The following is a 22,718-nucleotide window of genomic DNA, read 5'->3' on the forward strand; positions in this document are numbered from 1 at the left end:
AACCAGCCACTTGCTCTGATTGGGAATAGAACCAGACATTTTGGCTCATGGGAACTGAGCTGAAACCAACTGAGCCACACTGGCCAGAGACTGGGTATTTTGTAGAATGTCCCTTAATTGGGATTTGTCTTATGTGTTTCTCATCATTCAACTGGGACAGTGGTCGGCAAACTCATAAGTCAACAGAGCCAAATACCAACAGTACAATGATTGAAATTTCTTTTGAGAGCTGAAAACCGACTTCTGCGCATGGGCCACGAAGTTTCAATCGCATTGTACGTGCACGCCCGCACATGGTATTTTGTAGAAGAGCCACACTCAAGGGGCCAAAGAGCCGCATGTGGCTCGTGAGCTGCGGTTTGCAGACCACTGAACTGGGATTAAATGTTTTTAGGAGGAAGACCAAAGTTCCATTTTCCTCACATCAAATCGAGAGTACTAACAAGAAAAAAAAAATCAGCATTCATGAATTATGCCTCCCTTTATACCTCTAATTATAGATTAGATTTATAGAACAAATTCCTCTCTTTTGCCTTAAACAAAGGTAGGTATTTGTTCAACATAGAAACTTTTTTTATTAACTGCCCTGATAAACAACCCTTTAAACCAGTGGTCGCCAACCTTCCGGACCTCACAGACCACCAGTGGTCCGCGGACCATCGGTTGGCGACTTCTGCTTTAAATAGTTTTGGAAATGTAATTTGCTAGTTTTTGTTTTTCAAAATTTGCCAGTTTTGCTATTGTAGGTGAAGAAGGCACAACATGAATATTTTAGGCACTTTTTATTTTCCAAAAAAAATTGTCATTAATATATAAACATCTCATTCTCTCAAAAAAATTCTACAACTATACAGCTGTTTGCTCCATTATTTGCATAGGAAATGACCACAATACAAAAATAAGAGGGAAAAAGAAGCAAAACAGCAACTGATTTTAGCTTTTTATGTAGATATGTTCCACGTATAAACATTTTGAAGCCGCTTACAAAATATTTACACCACTTGTCATCTATTTACACGTTTTAAGAGCAACTTTTCTAACAAACAAAACTATAATTTAGCAAGTTATGAAAATTTTCTAAAAAAACTTACTATATTACCACAAAATAAATAAAGATAAACAATATTTTAAAAACAAAATTAAAAATTTCATTTCAATTAAGACCCCTTTTGGCATTTTGCTTATTTATTCTGCCCTTTGGTTAATAGCATCAGCATCACATTACTATTTTATATTGCATATATGCAGCACTTGCTTCCTTAAGTTTTCAACATGTCATTTGTAATTAAAGGTAGACACTGAGTCAATATGAACAATAGATTAACTAAACTGCACTGTAATTTAGGTAAAATTACTGTGTCACTGTATATTACATGCAAAATCCACTTAAACTGGCATTTAACCAACAGTACTGCATGAACAAATAACTCAGTATATGAAAACTGCATCATAAATTCAATATTTTCATACATGAAAACTGCATCATAAATTCAACATTGCCATGTGAAAACTATGTAAGTCCTCCTCCTGTAAAATGATACTGCTTAGCTTATTTCAAGAGGTTTAACTTTCATATATTGTAACTATCTTTAAGCTCTTGAGTTCACAATTCATATAAAACTCTTTCATATTTAAAATAAACCCCATTTTAATCAGTGCATTAAATCTGCTTTTTAAGTTCATTTGAATGATGATTATCTTTCCCCCTAAAGAAATGAATTTGATAAGGTTTTAAGAAGTATCTTACAACAAAATTCTAACTGTAAATGTATTCATGGTTATTTTAAAATTACTTATGATTTCTTCCCCCAAAGAATCTTAGAAAACTTGTAATAAACCTATAAAGCTGATTTGCATATTTACAAAATTTTGAATAGCAAATATAGGCAACTCATAAAAAACAAAACAAGACAAACACTTATTTGTTCAATGGCTATTTGTGAATTGCCAGGTACATTGTGTACCTCTAAGGAATTATTCTATTATTGAAAACAACTTGATGTCAAGTAAAATCTTGACATGTAATCCAGCCTTCTTCCTGTGCCTGCCAACTGACTTGTTTACTAAACACTGTCACATTAAATCATGGTGCTTAGGTAAAAACGCTGAAAACACATTGCACCCCCATCTCCCTACCCACGCTGAGATGAGCTGCCTGTCATGAGATGAAATCTGCTTGAGTAAAGCCATATACATTACAGCAAGCATTCCAGATTCCTAAAAGGACCAAACACTTTGGCATTAATACAATGTACTCCGTTTTCTCAAATATACAAAATATACATTTCCAGTTTTTTGCTTTTTCTTTTTATATATATATATAGTTAAGTTTGTAGTTAAAATTTTGCCAAGTGAACTGCAGACCATCAGTGTGATTGCATAGGCAGGCACGCAGGCCCTCGCAGTTCAGTTCTGGTGCCTCTTCATGTGCAAGGCCAGGTGGTCGGAGCGGGAGAAGCTGCGGTTGCACACCCCGCACTGGAACGGCTTGGCCCCGGTATGCTTCCGGTAGTGGCGCGTCAGCTCATCAGAGCGTGCGAACCTCCAGTCACAGCCTTCCCAGGTGCATTTGTATGGCTTCTCACCTGTGACAATGAACAAAGAGAAGAGATGAGGTGCCCTGCTTGTTAAGACAAACATCATAGATCCTGCCTGAAAAGAAATTAAAAAAAAAAAAAGTCATGGTCCAAAGAGAAGGAAAGTTCATGAATTTTGTTATGGAATCACTTCCCTCAAAGTCATCTAGTGAACAGTGTCAGTGCCTCGTAGAAAGCTACTTCACTTGATTATATAAAGAAAAAGTAAAGAATGAAAAACTTGCAATTTTAAATGTGCAAGTTGAATCAGTGCTCCTGTATATGTAAATCCATAAAAATAGCTAGATAGCTTAGGTGGCTTTATCATTACTATGGGAACACAATGTCTACAAACCCACATAAATGAGTATAGGACTAATGGCTATAAGTTGACCAAGAGAGGAAAAAATTAAAGACGGTACTTAAGAGGGAGGGTACTTCTCAGATCACCAATACAATGAATTTAAGGTCCCACAACTGCAACCCTTTACTTTATAGACTGGTCCTCAATGTTTCTCAATGAGCCAGACTAAAACTGCCAGCATATGCAACAGTTCCCTTGAACACAAAGCCTCCAAAATGGGGTATTAGGGCACTTGCTCTTAGAAATCCACAGTGGCACATACACAATGAAGCAGAACAAAGAGAAAAGTTTCAAGTTCAATGATGTTAAAGCTTTATGCAGCATTTGATATTTAATAAACTCCTCAACCAGATCAGTCTTGTACTGACCATTTCACTTAGGTAGTCATGAAACAACCATAATAATTCTAATACTTGCTGATTCATGCATTCTTCTTTCTTTGTAAAGCACTGCCCATTCTTATACATGATTTGCCAAGTTTCTACTATATGGTTGGCACTGCTCTGAATGCTTGGAATACCACAGCCAGCAAAACAAAAATGCCTGGCTTCATGGAGCTTACATGTGTTAATATATACTTTTAAAAGTCCCTAATCATTCAATCTAACTATTCTTTCACAGCTCTCTTTACTTTAATTGATAACTGAGCTGCCGCCCCATGGCAATTTGTGTTACTCTTAATGTTATCTGAAGTTTGCTAATCTTTCAAAACTATTTAGTATTTATAATGCAGTCTTAACTCCCAGTTTTAGAATTAATTAATCCTATTTGAGATTATGTAGTCCCCTAAATAAATCCTAAAACCTAAGAATCTCCCACTGAACATTAACTAGTAGTTCCCATATGGTATGCTTTATTATTATAATTTCCTATGAATGTTAGTTTAACATGAGAACTTGTGAGATAAACTTACATATTAAAGTATTGTTGGTTTATAGCTGAGTTGTATATAGATGCATTTTAAAACTCTGAATAGCCAAGCTCTGAAATTCCTTTTAAAATGTTTTCTTCTAAAAGAGAAGAACCTCAGAGTTGCCTTGAACACTGTCACCATGAAACTCAACCACCTTTCTGCCTGATTTAGCAGTATCATATTCAGGAAGTTGTAAAGATTACTCAACTGTGTCAAATTTTAAAAGACATTGCCCACATCAACTGAGATTTCTACTACAGCTTGTGCTTAATATGGTTTTGCTATTCTGATAACCAGTCTGGTTCTCAAACAAAATTCCATAAGGACAAGAAGAAAAGGCCAGCCTGGCTCTGTGAGATTTGTACCAATTATTTCCCATGAGGTTTCTCTTTCAACTCCTTATGGTATGTATCCCCAAGCCACCTTTCCTGTCTCCTCTCCTCTGGATCTGAACCAAGACACAATTATTTTTATTTTTTAAATTCTCTTTTTGGTTCCTATCACTCTATTTGTAAAATAGACATCACAATTCCTGGATTGTTTTTTCTTCTCATAGTAAATTCTAAGATTTTAAGCTAATACTCTCAAGCCTTTTAAGTAACATAAGAAATAAACTACTTTTCTTTCGTTTATAATCACATTTAATCTGTTTACTTCATAGATATGTTTTAATACTAGCAGTAAAGGGAGCTATCACTCTTGCAGATATAAATCAAATACAAAAAAAATTACCTTTTTGCACACATATTTTTGTTCTTCATGAAAAATAAAGTCACAAAAACAAACGTGTTGGTTAAATACCTTACTGTCATTTAATGGCAAATTATTGCTGCTGTCTGAGGCAAGGAAAAAAAATTCCTCAAGTGCCCCAATTTTAAAAATCATTCTGATTTTTCAGAGTTTAAGAAACAAGGGACACTAGACTCTTTTTGTTCACTATTTTTATTGGCTATAAAGCAATAAACTGTACCAATATTTTTTTTAAAGTTTACTTTACTGATTGGTTAGAAAACGGTAGCTATTAAACTTCCTAAAATATTTGGGATTTTGCTCCCAATTTATGCACATCTATAGGTTGTTCAGCCAAGAATACTACCAGTGTCTGGGACATTAGTTATGGGACCAAGTCTTGACTATAAAAGCAAGGACAACTGTTCCCCACTTGGGGCAATTTCTATGGGATTTGTTCAAGTGTCAACACTGCTCAAGTAAAACACTGTAGAGGAAGCTGGTACCCAATTTCTGGCCAAATAGCCAATTTGTGCCTTTCTTCCTCAGCCAGAAACACTATGCACAGTACTTCTGGGAAACCAAACTGACTTCCTTTAAGTTATTTCAACAGGATAGAACTTTCAAAAGTTTAATTGGATTTTTACAGAATCCTTTTCCAATACCACCAATTTAAAATATTTAGTTAAGCTCTTTCAACATCAATGTTATTTTTAAGTTCTCATGTTGTTAATGTGAAACTTTCCAAAGGCAAAGAGAAAAAAGTGACAAGTTTGTACAGCCTGGAAAACAAGCTCCCACTTTATCTCAAATAAAGTATGCATTCTCTCATTCTATTTTAAAATTACTAGGACTATTTTTTTTTTAAATCGTATAACCTTTTCTTTATTTTTTTATTTATTTTTTTAAAATATATTTTATTGATTTTTTACAGAGAGGAAGGGAGAGGGATAGAGAGTTAGAAACATCGATGAGAGAGAAACATCGATCACTGCCTCCTGCACACCCCCTACTGGGGATGTGCCCGCAGCCAAGGTACATGCCCTTGACAGGAATCGAACCCGGGACCCCTCAGTCCGCAGGCCGATGCTCTATCCACTGAGCCAAACTGGTTTCGGCTAAAATTACTAGGACTATTTTTGTTAGGAATCCCTAATCTTTTTTTTTTTAAGTACAAGTTAAACATATACACTATCCATACTGATAAAGTCAATCAATATATTTTATAAAAAAAGTTAAGCAAAAACAATTCCAGGCACAGGCACAAACATCCGTTGGGCACATATTCCAGAGTTAGGCACTTCTCATAGTTTCACTTAGTCCTCACTATAGCTCCAGAGTTAGAAGCAAAATGATGAGCTCCACATTAAGATTCCTAGCCTGCCACTTATCCCTAATGTCCTTCTTAAACCCTCCATTAGCAAACATTAATACTCTCTATATCAGTGGTTCTCAACCTTTCTAATGCCGCGACCCTTTAATACAGTTCCTCATGTTGTGGTGACTCCCAACCATAAAATTATTTTTGTTGCTACTTCGTAACTGTAATTTTGCTACTGTTAATGAATCGTAATGTAAATTACGGTCGCCTTAGACCATTGGAAAACACAGATATTTACATTACGATTCATTAACAGTAGCAAAATTACAGTTACGTAGCAATGAAAATAATTTTATGGTTGGGGGTCACCACAACATGAGGAACTGTATTAAAGGGTCACGGCATTAGAAAAGGTTGAGAACCACTGCTCTATATGAATGATTTAGAGAACATCTAGTGTTCAAATTTATTTAAAGATTTCAAAGCCACTTCTGAAGGTCGGTTAAGGAACAGTTTAGTTTAAGGGACTCAGAGTAGGCCTTAACCCAGACTATCTGAAGCACTGAGTCCTGAAAACTGACCTGTGCTGGCATTGACAATCCCAGTATTATCTAACAACTAGAGCCCCGGTGCACAAAATTCATGCACAGGGGTCCCCTCAGCCCAGTCTGCACCCTCTCCAATCCAGAACCCCTCAGGAGATGTCCGATTGGGCCTAAACCAGCAGTCGGACATCCCTCTCACAATCCGGGACCGCTGGCTCCTAACTGCTCACCTGCCTGCCGGCCTGATCGCTCCCCTAACTGCCCCCCTGCTGGCCTGGTCATCCCACGCAGCCTGTGTTCAGTCGTCCGTCCAGTTGTTTTGGTTGTGATGGCCCCTGGCTTTTTATATTAGGATGGTTCCCCTTTATCCCAGGCTAAGTGAATTTCAGTGGGTTAGCCACACAATGTTTGTGAAGTATTTGAAAAATCTTTAGTGATGAACTAAAAAATTCTTATTTTTTTCCCTCTGATGAACAGGTAAAAAATGACTTCTGAACCTAGCATAATAGAATGGGAGGTTTCTCTGCTCTGCTGAACATATTCAATAGACTCATACCAAAGCCTTTGCCTAGAATGTTCTACATAGATTCTTCTAACAAAAGAAAAATATCATAGATATTTTTAGTTATTTTGTGACTTTTTAAAGGTTTATTATACCAGCCCAGGTGGCGTGGCTCAGTGGTTGACCACTGACCTATGAACCAGGTGGTCATGGTTCGATTCCCAGTCAGAGCATGTGTCTGGGTTGTGGGCTCCACCCCCAGTGTGGGGCATACAGGAGGCAGTTGATCCATGATTATCTCTCATCATTGATGTTTCTATCTCTCCATCTCCCTTCCTCTCTGAAATCAATAGCATGTGTGTTTTTTTTTAAGTTTATTACAGCAAATCTACACATCTGGTTTTATTTCTGAAAGCTTAAAGATTATCCAAATCAATGACGTCTGATAAAAGCTAAAACCATCCAGAATTAAAGCCAATGTTTAGTAAATAAGAGTGTAACCTGTACTAAATGACTTGCAAAATACACAAATAAGACTTGGACTCCGGCTTTAAGGAACTTAAAATCCATATCCTATTTTGAGACTTAAAGCAAACTGTTAAAGTGGAATAAATCATTTTAATAATTAGTACTTAAAATTTGAGTCTCAAAACAAGCTCATATTTCAGAAGGAAAATATTTTCATGCAATTTAGTAATTAGATTTTTTCCAATAACTAGAAACTTAAGGAATTTTAGAGTCTGAAACAGTCTCTATAGGTTTAAATAAAAGGTAAAGGAATAAAAACCATTAATCCCCAAATTAAAGAAATTCAGAAATATTAGATATTAGATATCTAAAAAAAGATAAAGTAGGATGATTTAGGCTCATTAATTCCTAATTTTATATGTCAATGCCAGTAATTTAAAAAAATCTCTTTATTAATGCTCAATGTAATACATCTATACTTGGAACAGAAGAAGGGCAGGCAGTTCATTTTAAAGATTAGTATTATTATTATTTATAAAATGCATCTAATATTTAATAGATATAGTATCCCTATCAATAATGTCCCCAACTTTAAACAAACTGATTACTTTAAGAGATATATTAAGTAAGAAAATCCCTTCTTTCTCCCTGTTGGCCAATTTGTATTTACTTCTTTCTTTAAAATCTGATTCTCCTTTACCTCTTCAGAAAACCTCTGAACAGTCTAGCAAAGATCTCTTCTGGCCCCCAGCATCAGTTAAATTCTCTTTGAATGACTGATTTCACTTGCATCTATACTGCTCCATGAAGGCTTCAAATAGCTATATTTTGCCTCAACTGGCTTTGAACGTTCCTCAAGGACAAACACTGGCTTCTATTCCGGCTGTAAATGCCACACTTCTCTTAATACTTCTTTAGAACAATCACATATTTGGCTGAAGTCTGACCAACTCTGTTATTTTCATTAATGAAAAGAAGGGAAAGTGTAAGAGACAGGATAGCATCTAGTGTGAGTCTATTGGATTATCCTTTTTTTATGGCCCCACCTGCAATAGGGCTTTTTCTATACTGCCTCAGACCACCGAGGATAATCTGACTAAATGTGCGTTTATGTGAGAATCGTGCTTTTTGCCTCTTCAGGAGGCCATGTTCACAATCAGTTATTATTCATACAACAGTTGTAGAGGAATAAATAAACTCTACATAAACAAGTTTTCTTTTACAGTATTAGATACATTTGATGAAAACTAAGACATTCTCGAGGCCCTACTGCTGGTCAAAGGGAGTGAGGGGACTCCTCCTGGGAACAAAGAACAGTAATCTGCCAAACCTAAAGGGGGCTGGATACAGGGATAAGCTGTCAAAGGTCAGTCTATATCCCAGCAGAATGAATCTCTAGGCTCCTAAGCTACTGCTGCTTCTGAGGGTTCTCAACAAAAACAATGGAAAACAACCTCTATCATTAACAGTGTTCGAATGAAATACCAATTGTTGAGTCTAAAGACAACATTCAGATTCACTTTCTCATAATAAGGGTACAAACTAAAATTTTTTTCAAGTATCGAAATATTTTACCTTTACTTTTTTGACAAAATAGAAAAGTCCATGTTTTCATTTTCCCAGCACTGAATGAGTACTAAATATCCTGTTTTATTTTTTTCTATCACCATTTATCATCCCATCCCCTCCTCCACCTCCAACTATCCCTCTCCCTCCCCAATCACTACACTGTTGTCCATGTCCATGAGTATCTTTTTTTTTCTTTTTTGTCCAATCTCTCCCCTGCCCCACCGACCACACCCAGCAGAGCTGTCTGCCTGCTCTTCATTTAGAATCTGTTTTTATTTTGCTTGTTAGTTCCATTTGTTCACTAGATTCCACATATGAGTGAAATCATATGGTACTTGTCTCTCTCTGGTTTATTCCTTTCTCTCAATTTGAATTGACCAAGAGGATTCCTCCCAACTCAAAGGTTTGCATTCATAAAGTTATTAAAAAAGAAATGTATTCTTTTGCCTATATCAGTGGTTCTCAACCTTTCTAATGCCGAGACCGATGGTCTTAGGCGACCCTGCTAGCAGTTCTAATGTTTTCCAATGGTCTTAGGTGACCCTGCTAGTGGTTCTCAACCCACAGGTTGAGAACCGCTGCTGTAGAGCCTAAGACCATCGGAAAACACAGATATTTACATTACGATTCATTAACAGTAGCAAAATTACAGTTACGAAGTAGCAACGAAAATAATTTTATGGTTGGGGGTCACCACAACATGAGGAACTGTATTAAAGGGTCGCGGCATTAGAAAGGTTGAGAACCACTGGCCTAGATGTTTTTTAATGAATGTTAGTGACAGGGTACTTCTAAAACAATAAGTTACCCTTAATCAGAATTGCTGGAGATCCTTGAATATAAATAACACAGGCTGACAGAATAAGAATGCTGCTACAGAGATACTTTTACTAAAGTAGGACATTACTTTTGTTTCTAAGCTTTCACCAGAAAAGATGTAGGTCATCAAGTAAACAGCTACTACATTCTATAGAACTAAGAATATCTGGCAAAGTAAAAACCTTGGGTGATTAAACTACCTTTACAGCTGATTGTTTCTATTTCAACTTCAGCAATTCTATTTAATCTACTTAGAAATGATCTTCTCCCACTAATTTATAAGAGATCCACTGCAAGATTGGTAAAAAATGCAATCAAATTAAACTTCTTAACCTTTGACAAGCTTTATCATTGCAGGACAAAAATTCCCTATGTAAATGTTTTTCAGATGAAAGAACAAGTCCTAGAAGCAAGGTTTAATCTTCCCAGTGAGAGTCATTAAAAAGAAATTGTTTCTAAGCTTTCAAACTCATAATACCTTTCCAGAGGTCTGAGACCAGCAAGTCTCTTTAAACCACTAATTTTTTTTTTACATAAGCTTGAAATTGTCAATATATAAAGTAAAGCTACAAATGAAAATAATTTATGAGTATTTTAGTAACATCTAACACTATAAGCTAAATGATACTTTTTCCTGCATAGTTTTGAAATATAGACTCAAAAAATCATTGGGCACTAAATTTCAATCTGCAAAACTTTTAACCTCTACCAGTAACACAAATTACACATTTAACCAATATTGATCCCTATATCCAAATTGTATTATTCATCTCCATTAAGTCCAAATATATATATATATATATATATATATATATATATATCCTTATGCTGCTTTTAGTTCTAAATAATTTTCTAAGAAAGTGAAATCCTTTATATTTTTAAAAGCCATTCACACTCTTTTCCACATTTCCACACCAAAAAACTCATTTTCAGAACATTTTTAGTATTTCTTTTAGCGGGAAAATGGCAAAAATAAAAAATGTCTATTGTCAACACTGTCAATATTTTAAAATAAAAATTTATACCTAGCATGTTTAATAGGTAATAATGCAGAGCAAAGAATTATACAGAAACTTATACCTAAGGGTTTTTTAGTACCCAAACTGAGACTAAAATCAATGCTTAGCAACAAATCTCAAGCAGAGATTATGTATTTTAAAACACACAAATAGTAACATTTTAATATAAATGTCATTAGGAAATAGTGTCCTACATAATCATCAATAAGGCAGAACATGGGAATTTACCCGCTTCCCAACGAGGCTTAGGCTGAAAATCTTTCTAAGACTTCCTATGGAATCCCAAACACAGCTCACTGTGCAATACAGCACTGACAGTGAGTCCATTTTGTATTCCCATGTTATTTGTAGGTTTCCATTTTCTTTTGTGGGGTTGTTTCCAACTGTCCTTTCCTGTCAACCCTCAGCAAGCCATTTTGGGATCAGTGTACCTTAATAGCTCGTGCATAGGGATACTTGAGCCAAGTGTGCATGCTGCTCAAAGACTTTTTCTGTACAAGCGCTCATTTTCTGCCCTGTTCCAGATAGCCGAGACTGATAAGTGTTCTAAAAATGTTACTAGACCCTAATTCCCCAACTGCTTTAGGGTTAAGTGCATATTCACACATGTGACTAAAACCACTAGGTTTCAAACATCTGTATTCAGTTCACTATCTACTTTTTCAGAATTTTTTCTTTGGAAAGTACTTTTTTACTAATGTGTGAGCACAAGTTTCAAAGAAATTTCCACATTCAATGTAAAAAAAATATTTTAACTTATGGTACTCATAAGCATACAAAAAAAACCCAGTATAAGTGGTAAGAACAACTTTTCAATTTCTTCCAAATTTTTCTTTGTACTTATACTCTGAGTTATTTTAAATCTTCTTTATGAAATTAAAGATAGTCAGGTATATATGAACAAAAACAACTATATCACCGGTTGCAGTAGATTTTTCAATCTGATTCATGAATTGGTTTAACAGGCACAGTGATTTGCAAGGGCAAAATGGTATGTGAATTTTTAGAAAAAGAAAGGTGCTTGGGAGCAACTTTTAAACAGTGGCAATGAGTATAGTCCCTTGAATAATACATCATGAGGTACACACAAATTTCAATAATGTTCACATTTAAATGCTGTTAAAAGTACAAGTATTTTCATTTGGAAATTTACCACTTCTTGACACTTACCTAGAAGCAGCCAGGATTATGTCTAACCAGAGGCATGACATGGTGTTACAAGTAACACACACAACCACCCACACACCTCTATATAAAGGGGTACCTCTATAGGTCTATAAGTACGCCATCATGTACATAATAAAGACATAACATGCTTTTAAAAGTGAAATATCATTATTTCCTAAAATAAAGTCAGATATTTTGTCTAACCATACAAAGATAGAATTTGGTATTATTCATCTATTCTTGCTGAATAAAAAAAAAGCCTAAGGGTATGAACTTAGAAAAAAAACTTGAATGCTATGAGACTTCTGGTTCAAGAAAGTATCATCTACTCTTTCATCCAAAATTGTTTTTGAAACGTCTTGTTTTGAAAAGACTATTTCCTTATGTTCAATTTGCAAATCAAGTTAAGCATTTACAATCTGAAAATTCGGAATAAGCAATAGAACTCAGATGTAGGTTGTTTTAATTGCTTAAATCATTTTTAAAGCATAAGGTAACTTGACATTTTAAAGCATTTACAATTTCATTCCAAAGAAATGGTAGGGTGCTTCACATTCTGCCTGCAAAATGGCAGTCATTTAAAAAATAACTTTTATATTGTCAAATAGAAGATCAACATTTCCATATAGATTGGGCAGGGAGGACAGAGAGAGAACAAGAAAAGCTATTAAATGAGAGAAGTACTTTAGAAATGCCTGAGCCTTAAAAAGGAGGAGGAAAAAAAAACAAACCCAAACCTTTCTGGCTTCAGATACATTCATTAAAAAACAACAGGCAGGGTAGGGAGGATGCAATGCGAGAGGTAATTTTAAAAGGCATTGTCTAGAAACTAGAAATGAGGAGAAAACAACCTCAATGCTCTATGATTACCCAAGAACGGGTTTAGCCAGATGAACAAGTCTGTTACAAACCCTCCCCAAGGCATCTGAAAGACTATCAAACAAAACTTTATTAAACTGGATTAAATGGTTTCACTCATTACATGTCCATGGCCACACTGTTTACAATCACGTGAAAAAAAAAGTTGATGCAAGGGACCCAAACTAGGCTTCAGTCCTCTTTTCAGTTTGTTTTTATTAGTACAAGCTTTGTTAAGACAACCCACTATTAAATTTCCTTGCCAGCAGGTCAAGTTCCAGAATTGCAGGTATAAGCATTCAGAGCACTAAACCCTGACTTGCAGGGGTTGCAAGGCCATTTAGATATGCTCTGACTACATCCCTGCAATAGCACTTGATTACATCGCTAATATGCAATCGCACCCCTCTTTTATTAGGAGACTTTAACCTCATGAAAAACATGTTCCTCTCCTATCTCTCCTTTCAAGGACTTAAAAAAAAAAAAAACCCACAACACAATAGTTCGAATGTTTCATACTTCTACTTCCTTAATAAAAATTCAGGTAAAAACCCGTTTTCAATGTTTCCTTTCTTAACATATATTGTACACAAAAATATTATTTTAGCATTTCTATATGGAATGTGTTCTTGGCCTTGTCATTTGTATTTTGAAAACTTTAGACTGAGTTTATTCTACATTTAATGGGAGTTTGTTCAACTATAAATGTAATTTCTAGGATCTTTTCCTTTATACAATCTAATTGTTAATATCTGAAAATGGCAGACCAAAACAATCCATTTCATTGATTCATAAAAGAGATGTCTTTTCTTTAAAAGCAGTTTCTCAGAAAGCCCTGGAATCTACCACGTTGTTGCCAACACTATGTAGGTTTTAATAAGTATCAAGCAATACCTAACAGGCATACAAAATGTCTGCAGTCATATTCTTCTCAGTGAGTGCTAAGTCTCAGAACTGACCTTCATTCAAAGGCTTTTACTTTTTAATGCAGCAGTTAGAGATAACTACTTCATTTATCAAAACTCAATTTCCATAGTAACATCTAGCCTGGGGAGATTCAAGTCCTTACACTAATCCAACAACCCATTCAAAGGAACTGTTGAATACTTTGGTTTCCATAGCAATGATGGAATAAAACATTTTGCTAGGTCATTGCTTTTATTAGCAAGCTTATCCTCTGAACTTTAGGTTAGGCTTTGTTTAATGAGAGAAAATAAAACATAATCACTTTATATATAAGTTCTTTCCTTTAGTGCTATCCTTTTAACCAAAATCACAAATACTAACCACCTTTATGTTTGAAAATATTTTGGGTATTTGGAGGTTTGAAAGCATGCCACCTGGTTTCATCCTAAAATGGGTTTTGATATAAAGTTTTAAAATTAAGAAGCATTTAAGTGATTGTATACATCTGACAAAATAAAATGTTTATAAAATTTAAAAGCACATTTTGAAAAAGGATGAAATATAAGGTAGAATCAAGTCTCTCAAATGCATCACATGTGGGCTGGGGTAGGGTGTAGAAAAACTTCTAAACCACGACCCCATCTCTGTTTGATTTTAATACTCTGTAATTTCAGCCCTTCCTTTCATCAAGCACATAAAACATGCTCAACACTGATATTTTAGGCTAATGGTAAAACTAAAGATAATGTATTAAGCAGTTATGCTTTACATGCTAAATGGGCAAGTTTTTAATGTTTAATATAGCTTTATAGAAGCCAACGGATTTGTTAAAGAAAAAAATTAGTTCCATTTTTTCCCTTTATGATAAGAAATAGCAGTGCCATTATAAGCTTTAAAATCCATTAGTAAACATCATTGTTTACATTTTTGGGTAATTAATTCTATGTAAGGTGACAGGGCCAGGCCTTAGTGAGGGAACATCAGCCTTCCTGGAACCAGACTTTTTCACTGTCCTGAATTTTGAGTCAAGCCAGGGCTGAAAAGGTAGGCCATTAAAAAATAAAAGTTGACAGAAGAAAGAAGAGATCAAACAAGTGTTGGCTTTTAAAAGGATGAATACCACTTACACTATTTACACAACTCACGGAATTAACAAGAAAATTACATACCAGTATGAGTCCTCAGGTGAGCTTTTAAATGAGAAGACTTCGTATAAACTTTTGTGCAGCCTAAAATAAAGCAGGAGAGGAACAGCTTGTCATTTTGGAGATCCTTTGAAATCTTTACATTTGATGATTCAGTGTTTAAAATCTGGCTTTAAAGAAGAAATCTCTCATGCTAGATATCTGAAGCTTCAGTTTTTAAAAGCACTCCCCTATTACCTTATTAAAGTGATTTGCTTTATGTATGTATCACTTTAGCAGAAAGAGGATAATAAGCCAAGCTACAAATGGGAAATGTGTTTATATTCCAGTAGGTGCTTTATAGTAAGTAGTAACATATACTTCAGTGATTTAAAAATTTTAATGGCTTCAGAGCTGACAATGTTAATCATTATCCAAGATGACTGCCATTTTCTGTACCCCTAATGTTTCTTGTTTTTTCATTTAGTATGGCATGCCATATCATGTACCATAGCCAATAAGTTATACCTTGCTTTATTTATAAACTAGCTCATGCCAGCAACTTGCAAATATTTTCATTACTATCATCAGTTCATATTTTGGGTCATGTATATCATTCAAGAATGAGCATATATGAACTACCCTTAAATCTACTGTGTAGACAGTCTTCTTATAGCAGCCTTACTCAATCCCCACTTCATTACCACACCATATTTTCTCCTACCTTATTTAAGAAATCTTTTTTCAGGGTACTTAATTTAGAATTAAAAGCTCCAATTTATGATTGGAGATTGTTATGTTAAATAAAATAACTCTGGCATAACTAAAAATTCCAATTTTTATTTAATATTAAAGAAAAAAGTCTAAGTAACTGTTTTCTAGAATTTAGTCTAGCCTTTAAAACAAAACAACAACAACAACAAAAAAAAACCCTCAAATAAGCAGTAGACAACTAAACGGTACATACCAAGGAAAGGCACGGAGATTGGGATATGAAAAGAACAAAGTATGTGATTTTTATTGTCAAGCACTACTGTCCTATGTAATTTTAAAACCTGAGTTTGGAAAAAAGCACATACACACAAACATTAAATAGGTGATGCTTCAACCAGGTAAGATCACATACCAGGGTAATCGCAGTAGTGGATGCGTCGTTTCTCCAAATCGGGGTTACTCCTTCTGTTGTATCTGACAGGTTGGATGTTTTGCGAATTAACTGGTAGGGTGGCAGGTAAATTTGGATTGTGAATTGCCAGTTTAGAAGCAATTGTAGCAGCATAGGATGGAGGTGGGGTTAAATTCTGGAGCATCTCTGCTTGTCTATCTGGACTTCCAGGCTCTGAGCTTGGTGGTGACGGGGGAAAGTAAGTGGCCTGTTGTGGAAGAAACTGACTTGGCATTGTGTATGTGCAAGGGGGCATGCCCTGGAATTGTTTCATCGTAGTCTGCGGAACAGCAGAGGTGTGTGTGTTAAGGCCTGCCATGGCGGCTGACATAGAAACATTAAGAGTGTCCATTACTGCTGTCTGGTTTGTAGAACTGGGCATATCTAGATCCGGGTTATTCAGTAGCTGGTACAGGTGGCCCTGTGGGGGGACAGAGAGATGAAGATCTGGTGTAGGAAGTTCTTGTTTGATGAAAATATTGTTCACCTCTGGAGCTGCGGTCTGGTGTGAGCTGAATATACTGGTGAACTCAGGGAGGGCCTGGGTTGGGGCCGGAGGAGGGGCAGTCGTTTCACTCTGGTGGCTGAAAATGGTAACAGGTTCTGTCTTGATGTGTGTTACGCACGGTCTCTGCGATTTGTAGAGGCCAGTTCTCAGGTGAGTGATGTCAGGGAGGAAGACGTTCATGTTGATACTGTAAGGTAACCCTTCACTGTCAGTGAAGAACTGGTCTACGACTGAGGCACTGTCTCGTCTATACTTTTTATGCTCTGGAATTATAGAAACTGGAGGAAGCTGAGGTGTCAGATACTTCTCCATTTCACATCTTGTCTGAAAAAAAAAATACAAAAATGCATAATCCACCTAATTCATCATCTCAGAAAGGACAAACAAACGGTGCTTACTAAAATTCCCCAACAATCCCTGTGAAAAGTACTTGGGCAAACTCCTTCTAATGTTGCTTATAAACATATCAGGTTTATTTGTCAATTGTGTAATAACTGGTTCATCAAACCTTACGAAACTCTGTAAAACATGTATTTGGTAAAATCGCTCCCACAATCAACTGCGGACAAAAAGTGAATGAGGCAAATCAAGAAAAAAAGGAAGCAAACAACATACTCCTTTCTGATGCAAGAATATAGTACACCTTATCGCTCATATACAAGCAGGATTCCCTGCCCATCACACAGTTAAGTTTGCAACTATAGTACAGTATTGTATGTAATATTGCCAAACTACCTCAATTTTGTTCATATTATACAGGTCTTTAAAGTGTGTGTGCTTTTTAACTAAGCAAACCTTAAATATAATATTGCAAAGTTGTGAGGTTGTGTGGGTTTTTTGTTTGTTTGGATAGATATTGCTTAAATATCTAATATAAAATGTATTCCTTAGCTATTTCGGTGCCCTTTTTTTGGTTTACAATTCAATAGAAAACTAAATACAATGTTTTGATCAAAACACAGTATCCACTGAAAGAACAAGTTCACAGTCAACATTTGTTCTAAACGTTGATTTTAATCAGCAGATTCTGTAATTGGTTAATATGATAATGAAATGTTCCTATTCATATCCCTATCTGAAACAGATCTTTAATTACCTAGGGGAAAATCACTCCCTTGGTAGAGTGGTGCTAAGGCGCCCGTGGGTGGGGAGAGGCTGCTGTATGGCCAGCACAGTCATCAGCAAAACATTTATCATGTCCTCCTCAGTGGGACAACGCTACATTCCCCCTTACTCTGTAAAAAGCTCAGTCAAGCCTTATACTCTTGGTGTCTCCTATGCAAAAAAATTGATAACCTGAAATAACCAAATCGTTTTCAAATGGTGCTTTTTTTTAAGTATATAATCCAACTTGTAACAAGTCTTAAGCCTTTTTACAGCTATCTTCTCTCCTAGTATAACACATAAACTTAACTCCTCTTTCAACACCGAAAAGGAAATTTAAAAAATACATCCTAACTAGATGGCTCACAAAATTATTAGCCGTGACATCTTAATCGGTGAATAGTACAGTCATTTTTTGCTACTACTTAAGTTCAAAAGCATTTCATATCGGACCTCGTATCATTTCGGTGAGGATGCAGACTCGGTTTCCCGGATAAACACGATTTAAAAATAAAATTAACGCTCTAGTCATGTGAGTCATATCTCTGACAAATGCCACTGCCCATTCATAGCACGGCGACACTCGCAGACCCCCCCCCCCCACACCCCAAGTAGGAGCCGAGTAGCAAATATACAATGTAGCAAGGGGCTATTACATGAAGCGCCTCGAAATAAACCTAAGTAAACCCTTTCGTGCACTTCGCTCCCGTGGTGGTTAGTGGTTTCTGATTTTAGCTCTTCCAGCTGTTTGAGTGTGGGTATGTTTCCAATTTTTTTTTTCCTTGGGACAGTCTAAAAGTCCCGGGAAGTTTTTTCTGGGCTATATGACTCCCCTTGCGTGGGCGAAAGAAACAGGCGGTTGCTCTAATTCGGCTGCCGGGCAAGTGTAAAAGCCAACTGCCAGCTTTCAACGCGGCTCCGGGAGGAAATTTACGCGCACGCACATGAAGAAAACAACACCCCAGCTTTCTTTTTAGGTAAAAATAATAATAATAAGCACTCCAATACAACCTTTGCTTTTCCGGCCTCCCAAAGGCAGCTCCCCGATCGCGTCTACAGCAGGGTAAGCCAACAGATAAGAAAATAGGACCCCCCCCCCGGGAAGGGCCCCTCCCAGCACCCCGATGTGCGTTTCCACTTAACACCAGACGACGTGCGACAGGGGGGAACTTCCAAGGCCATTGCACTGAAAGGAGTGGCGGATGAAGGCGCAAGGCGGAATTCAATTTGGGCGTGAGGTACGAGGTCTGATCCTCCAAATGTAAGAAAAAAACAAAGGTGCCCGTGAGCACCCATTTCCCTTTGACCTTTCCCAGACGGACCGGCCAGGACCGATTCATCTAAGGACCCCCCCCCACCCCCCCGCCTCTTCAGATCGACTTTCTCCCTGCGAAATGGGGTGCCCTGGCTAGGAGGGCAGGGCGGGGCTGCCCACCCGGCTCTGGCTCCCGGGGAGCCCCGACGCACGTCCCAGCCTGGAGCGGCCCCTGTCGCCCGCGCGTCGCAGCGGCGGGACACGCCCGAACCCCGGGAGGGAGGGAAGCCGCTCTTCCTACCTGGACCAGCTCCTCGGGGGGCAGCCGCGGGCCCGGCGCGGGCGGCGGCGCGGGCTGCGGAGGCTGCGGGTGCGCGGGCTGCGCCTGCGGGTGGTGGTGCGGATGCTTCAGCTCCTCTCCAGAGAAGAGGGCCGCGTCGCGGGCCGGGTTCGCGGCGCCCAGCACTGGCTTGAGCTGCGCGAACACGGGCTCGTCCTGCGGGGCCGGTGGCTGAGGCACGGGTCCCAGGCGGGCGCTCATGGATAGCACCCGCGTAGCCATGGGCACTCGGGGGGCAGCTCCGGTCGCTGGGCGCGGGTCGAGCGCGCTTCCCACTTCGCGCACGCTGGCTCGGGCCGGCGAGCTCCGCTCGGGGCCGCGGGCAGAGGAGGGGAGGCTCCGGGCGGACCCCTCAGTCTACGGTAGGCAGGGTTTTCGAAGGCGCGCACGAAAAGCAGAACTCTTCCGCTCCGCCACGCGTAAACGCCAACGTCCTCCGGGCGGCCACTTTCTCCCGCCCCGCCCCACCGCGCTCTCACTCGCCGGAGCCCGCTCCCGCCACCGCCGGTCTACGCGAGCAAGCTACGAACGCGCGTACCTGCCCCGCGACTACTGACACTTGACGCCCGCGTCTATTTTACCCAACTCCTGGTGGGCGTGGCCCGCCAGCCAGACTGGCAGCGCGAAGACGAATCCTGAGGCCCCGAGGCCGGCCTGGCCAGAACGGCTAGCCTATGAGAAGGAAGAAGTTCTCCCAGAGCCCCGCCTCCGCCGCGCTGACCGCACCCCTCTCGAGCCACGAGCTTCGCGCTCAGGGCGGCCGCGCAGTTTGTACACAAGTTCTCTGACAGAGTGGGCTGGCGGAGCCGGGGCGGAGGGAAGGGGAGAAGCCGGTGGAATCTAGGAAGAGAGGGAATTAGGGTGGAGACGTGGAGGGAGATCTCTTAGGACTGTTCTCTGCCAGGAATAGGAAGAAAGAGAGTTTTGCACGTCTTAGGTGTTGTGCAAGGACCTGAAACTCAAAAGTTGAAACCCAGGAGGCAGCTGGGAGGGGGCGCTAAGGTTTTGAAAGACTTGTTTAATGAGTGTATATTTTTAAATATACAAAATGTACTTTTCTTTAGCGGAAAACTAGGAACGGTGTGATAAGCAAATTAAAAAGCAGGTCTTGTCTCTGTTTATCAGTGAATATATCCATTTAGCAAAGCAAATTAGAAATGTCCTCGATAAAAGGTTTAATGGCAGGTATTTTTTTAAAGCCCATGCATAAAAGCTTGTCTTTTCTTACAGTATTTAAGTGGTAAGAAGAAGTTTTCACACACATTTCTATCTCGTATCCGTGTATGAAGGAGAGGATGGACCATATAAATTTTTAAGTTTTTAATACACTGTTGATTCCAGCTTAGCATGGAATCTAATTTAAGCACTAACGACTAGATCAAATGTATTTAAATAGACATTACATATTTGACTTATTTTTGCTAGAACTGTATGTTCAAAAATTGGAGTTTAATATTTACAAAGAAGAAACGTAGCACATTTACCCAACACCGTGGCACCTTTTCTTACGAAAAAAGACAACCCAAGAAGCCACAAACATTAGACATGCAGCAGCTCTGAAAACTGGGAATCCAAATCTGTAGGAAAGTAGTAGCCAAATATGTTACTGTCCATTTACTGTTATAATGGGAAGGTGAATTTTTGCCAACAATCACCTAAGGAAACCACTTCCCTTAATCCTTAATGTTCTTGTACATGATTTTATCTGGCTTATTTGGAAGCCCGAACAATAAACTGCAATAAAAATGCCTGGAATATTACTACATATGCATACACACTGTACCAATAGACGATTTTATATATACAATTTTACATATACTGCTCATCACTTAACAGTAAAACAGCTTAAAAAAAAACAAGTTGTAGAAAAATGTTAACTTCAAAGAGTAAATCTATCAAAGGTATGGCTCTCACTGAAGTGTGTAGATTTAAAAAATTAATATACACATTAAGTATTAGAGGTATTTATTTATTATTAAAAAACAAAATTATGCTGTGAATTTTTTTCCTTTTCACTCCCTTTTATTACAGCTGGGATCACTGCCTTCATAGAATGCTGGATGACTATTTTCATGTTACCAAAGTATTATTTTATGTGTTTTTGCAAACATTTTTCTACGAAAACAATCCCATATTACTCACCTTCACCTCATAAAAGCTATCCTAATTTTCTCTAATATTGATCCCAATTATGTAATTACATAATTTAGAAGTTTATAGAATTGGTATGGGATTTAATATAACTTAAAAAAAAATCTTTGAAAGATTTTTAGTTATCTAATGCTGATGACATGATCAAGCCTGAGTGTCATATAGATAACTCTTAATAGAACTTCTGTATTCTTTTTAACTTTAATCTAAAATCTAACTTAGAATTAATACACTTTGGTATCCATTTATATTTTTAATTTGCATTTAAGCCTATCTAGACCTTTCCTTTTGTCTTTCTTTTTACCAATGTCAGTGGCCTGTTATTTCAACCTAAGTTTTCACTGCAATAAAATCCAGGTATTAAACTAGAAATGTTTCTACATCTTACACCATTTTAAAACATGATTTTATTTACAAAAGCTTTCCCAATGCAAACAAAAAACCCCCAGCTATTTGATAAATCTTTAATAAGATATTTTTATAGTCCTGTTCATTTTTTTTCCACATTTCCACTTACTTCCATTAAAGAATATAGATATTTGAACGTAGCTATGGTTGAGCTTGCAGCACATTTACAATAAAAAAGCTAACTACATTTTTTTTTTTGCTCAAATACAGTAGCATTTATTTAAATTTCATTTCTGACATAAGGATTCATGAAATAGGGCTGCTACTTTTAAGTAATGGTTTCTCTGAAATGCTCAGCTCCGCAATCTCACAGAAAATAACTAGCTTACACTGTACAATACTACGGAAATTGGAAAGTAATCCTTTTTTTGTGACATTTGCCATGTGATTCTGAACATATAAAGAACATGTTCAACCAAGCTTACTTGCTGTTGCTGTTAACACAAATGCTACAGCTGCAAACCTTCATCGACTTAGCAAAAAGGGTTAAAACTTGATAAATATTTTTCAAATGTTCCAGGTTCTACACTGGCCTGATGCCAGACAGTGTGAATGGACAGATCCTCAATTACTTTGAACTTTCTAGTTCTTTGCATTCCTTCCTGCTTAGTAGTGCTGTACCATTAAGGAAGATAGGAGAAAACAAAAAACAAATGTCAGGTTTCAGAAATCAATTAGTGGCCTGGCAGTGGTGTGTTAACTGAACTGTGCCAAAACAGAGAATGCTGAGGAAAAGAAATAAAAAAAAGTTGAGTAGTAAGTTAGGTAGGAGGGTAAGCATAGAAGCAGCATGCATACTTAAGTCCTTAGTCACTGGGCAACACAGATTTAGTCTTAGAATAAACCATAAGTGTCACTATCTTTACGGGAATAAGTACGCCTGAATGTGTGGGGGCTGAACAGGCAT

At 37.6% G+C, this 22,718-nt stretch overlaps 1 protein-coding gene across 2 annotated transcripts; it reads right to left on the reverse strand.

The window, feature by feature from the left end:
- Positions 1-765: 765 nt before the first annotated feature.
- KLF5 (KLF transcription factor 5) lies at positions 766-19,806 on the reverse strand. Of its 2 annotated transcripts, none has more exons than XM_080660690.1 (4): positions 19,214-19,806; positions 16,007-16,877; positions 14,926-14,985; positions 766-2,585 (listed from the first exon to the last, which is right to left on the reverse strand). In XM_080660690.1, exons 1-4 carry the CDS (start codon positions 19,472-19,474, stop codon positions 2,407-2,409), a joined length of 1,371 nt encoding a protein of 456 aa, XP_080516816.1. In that variant the 5' UTR covers positions 19,475-19,806; the 3' UTR covers positions 766-2,406. The 2 variants fall into 2 exon arrangements, with proteins under 2 accessions (XP_080516816.1, XP_080516817.1); XM_080660691.1 differs by lacking the exon at positions 19,214-19,806 and adding an exon at positions 18,669-18,717.
- Between the last annotated feature and the right edge of the window lie 2,912 nt (positions 19,807-22,718).

This window comes from Plecotus auritus, assembly GCF_963455305.1.
Source record: "Plecotus auritus genome assembly, chromosome: 3".
Classification (NCBI taxonomy): Eukaryota; Metazoa; Chordata; class Mammalia; order Chiroptera; family Vespertilionidae; genus Plecotus; species Plecotus auritus.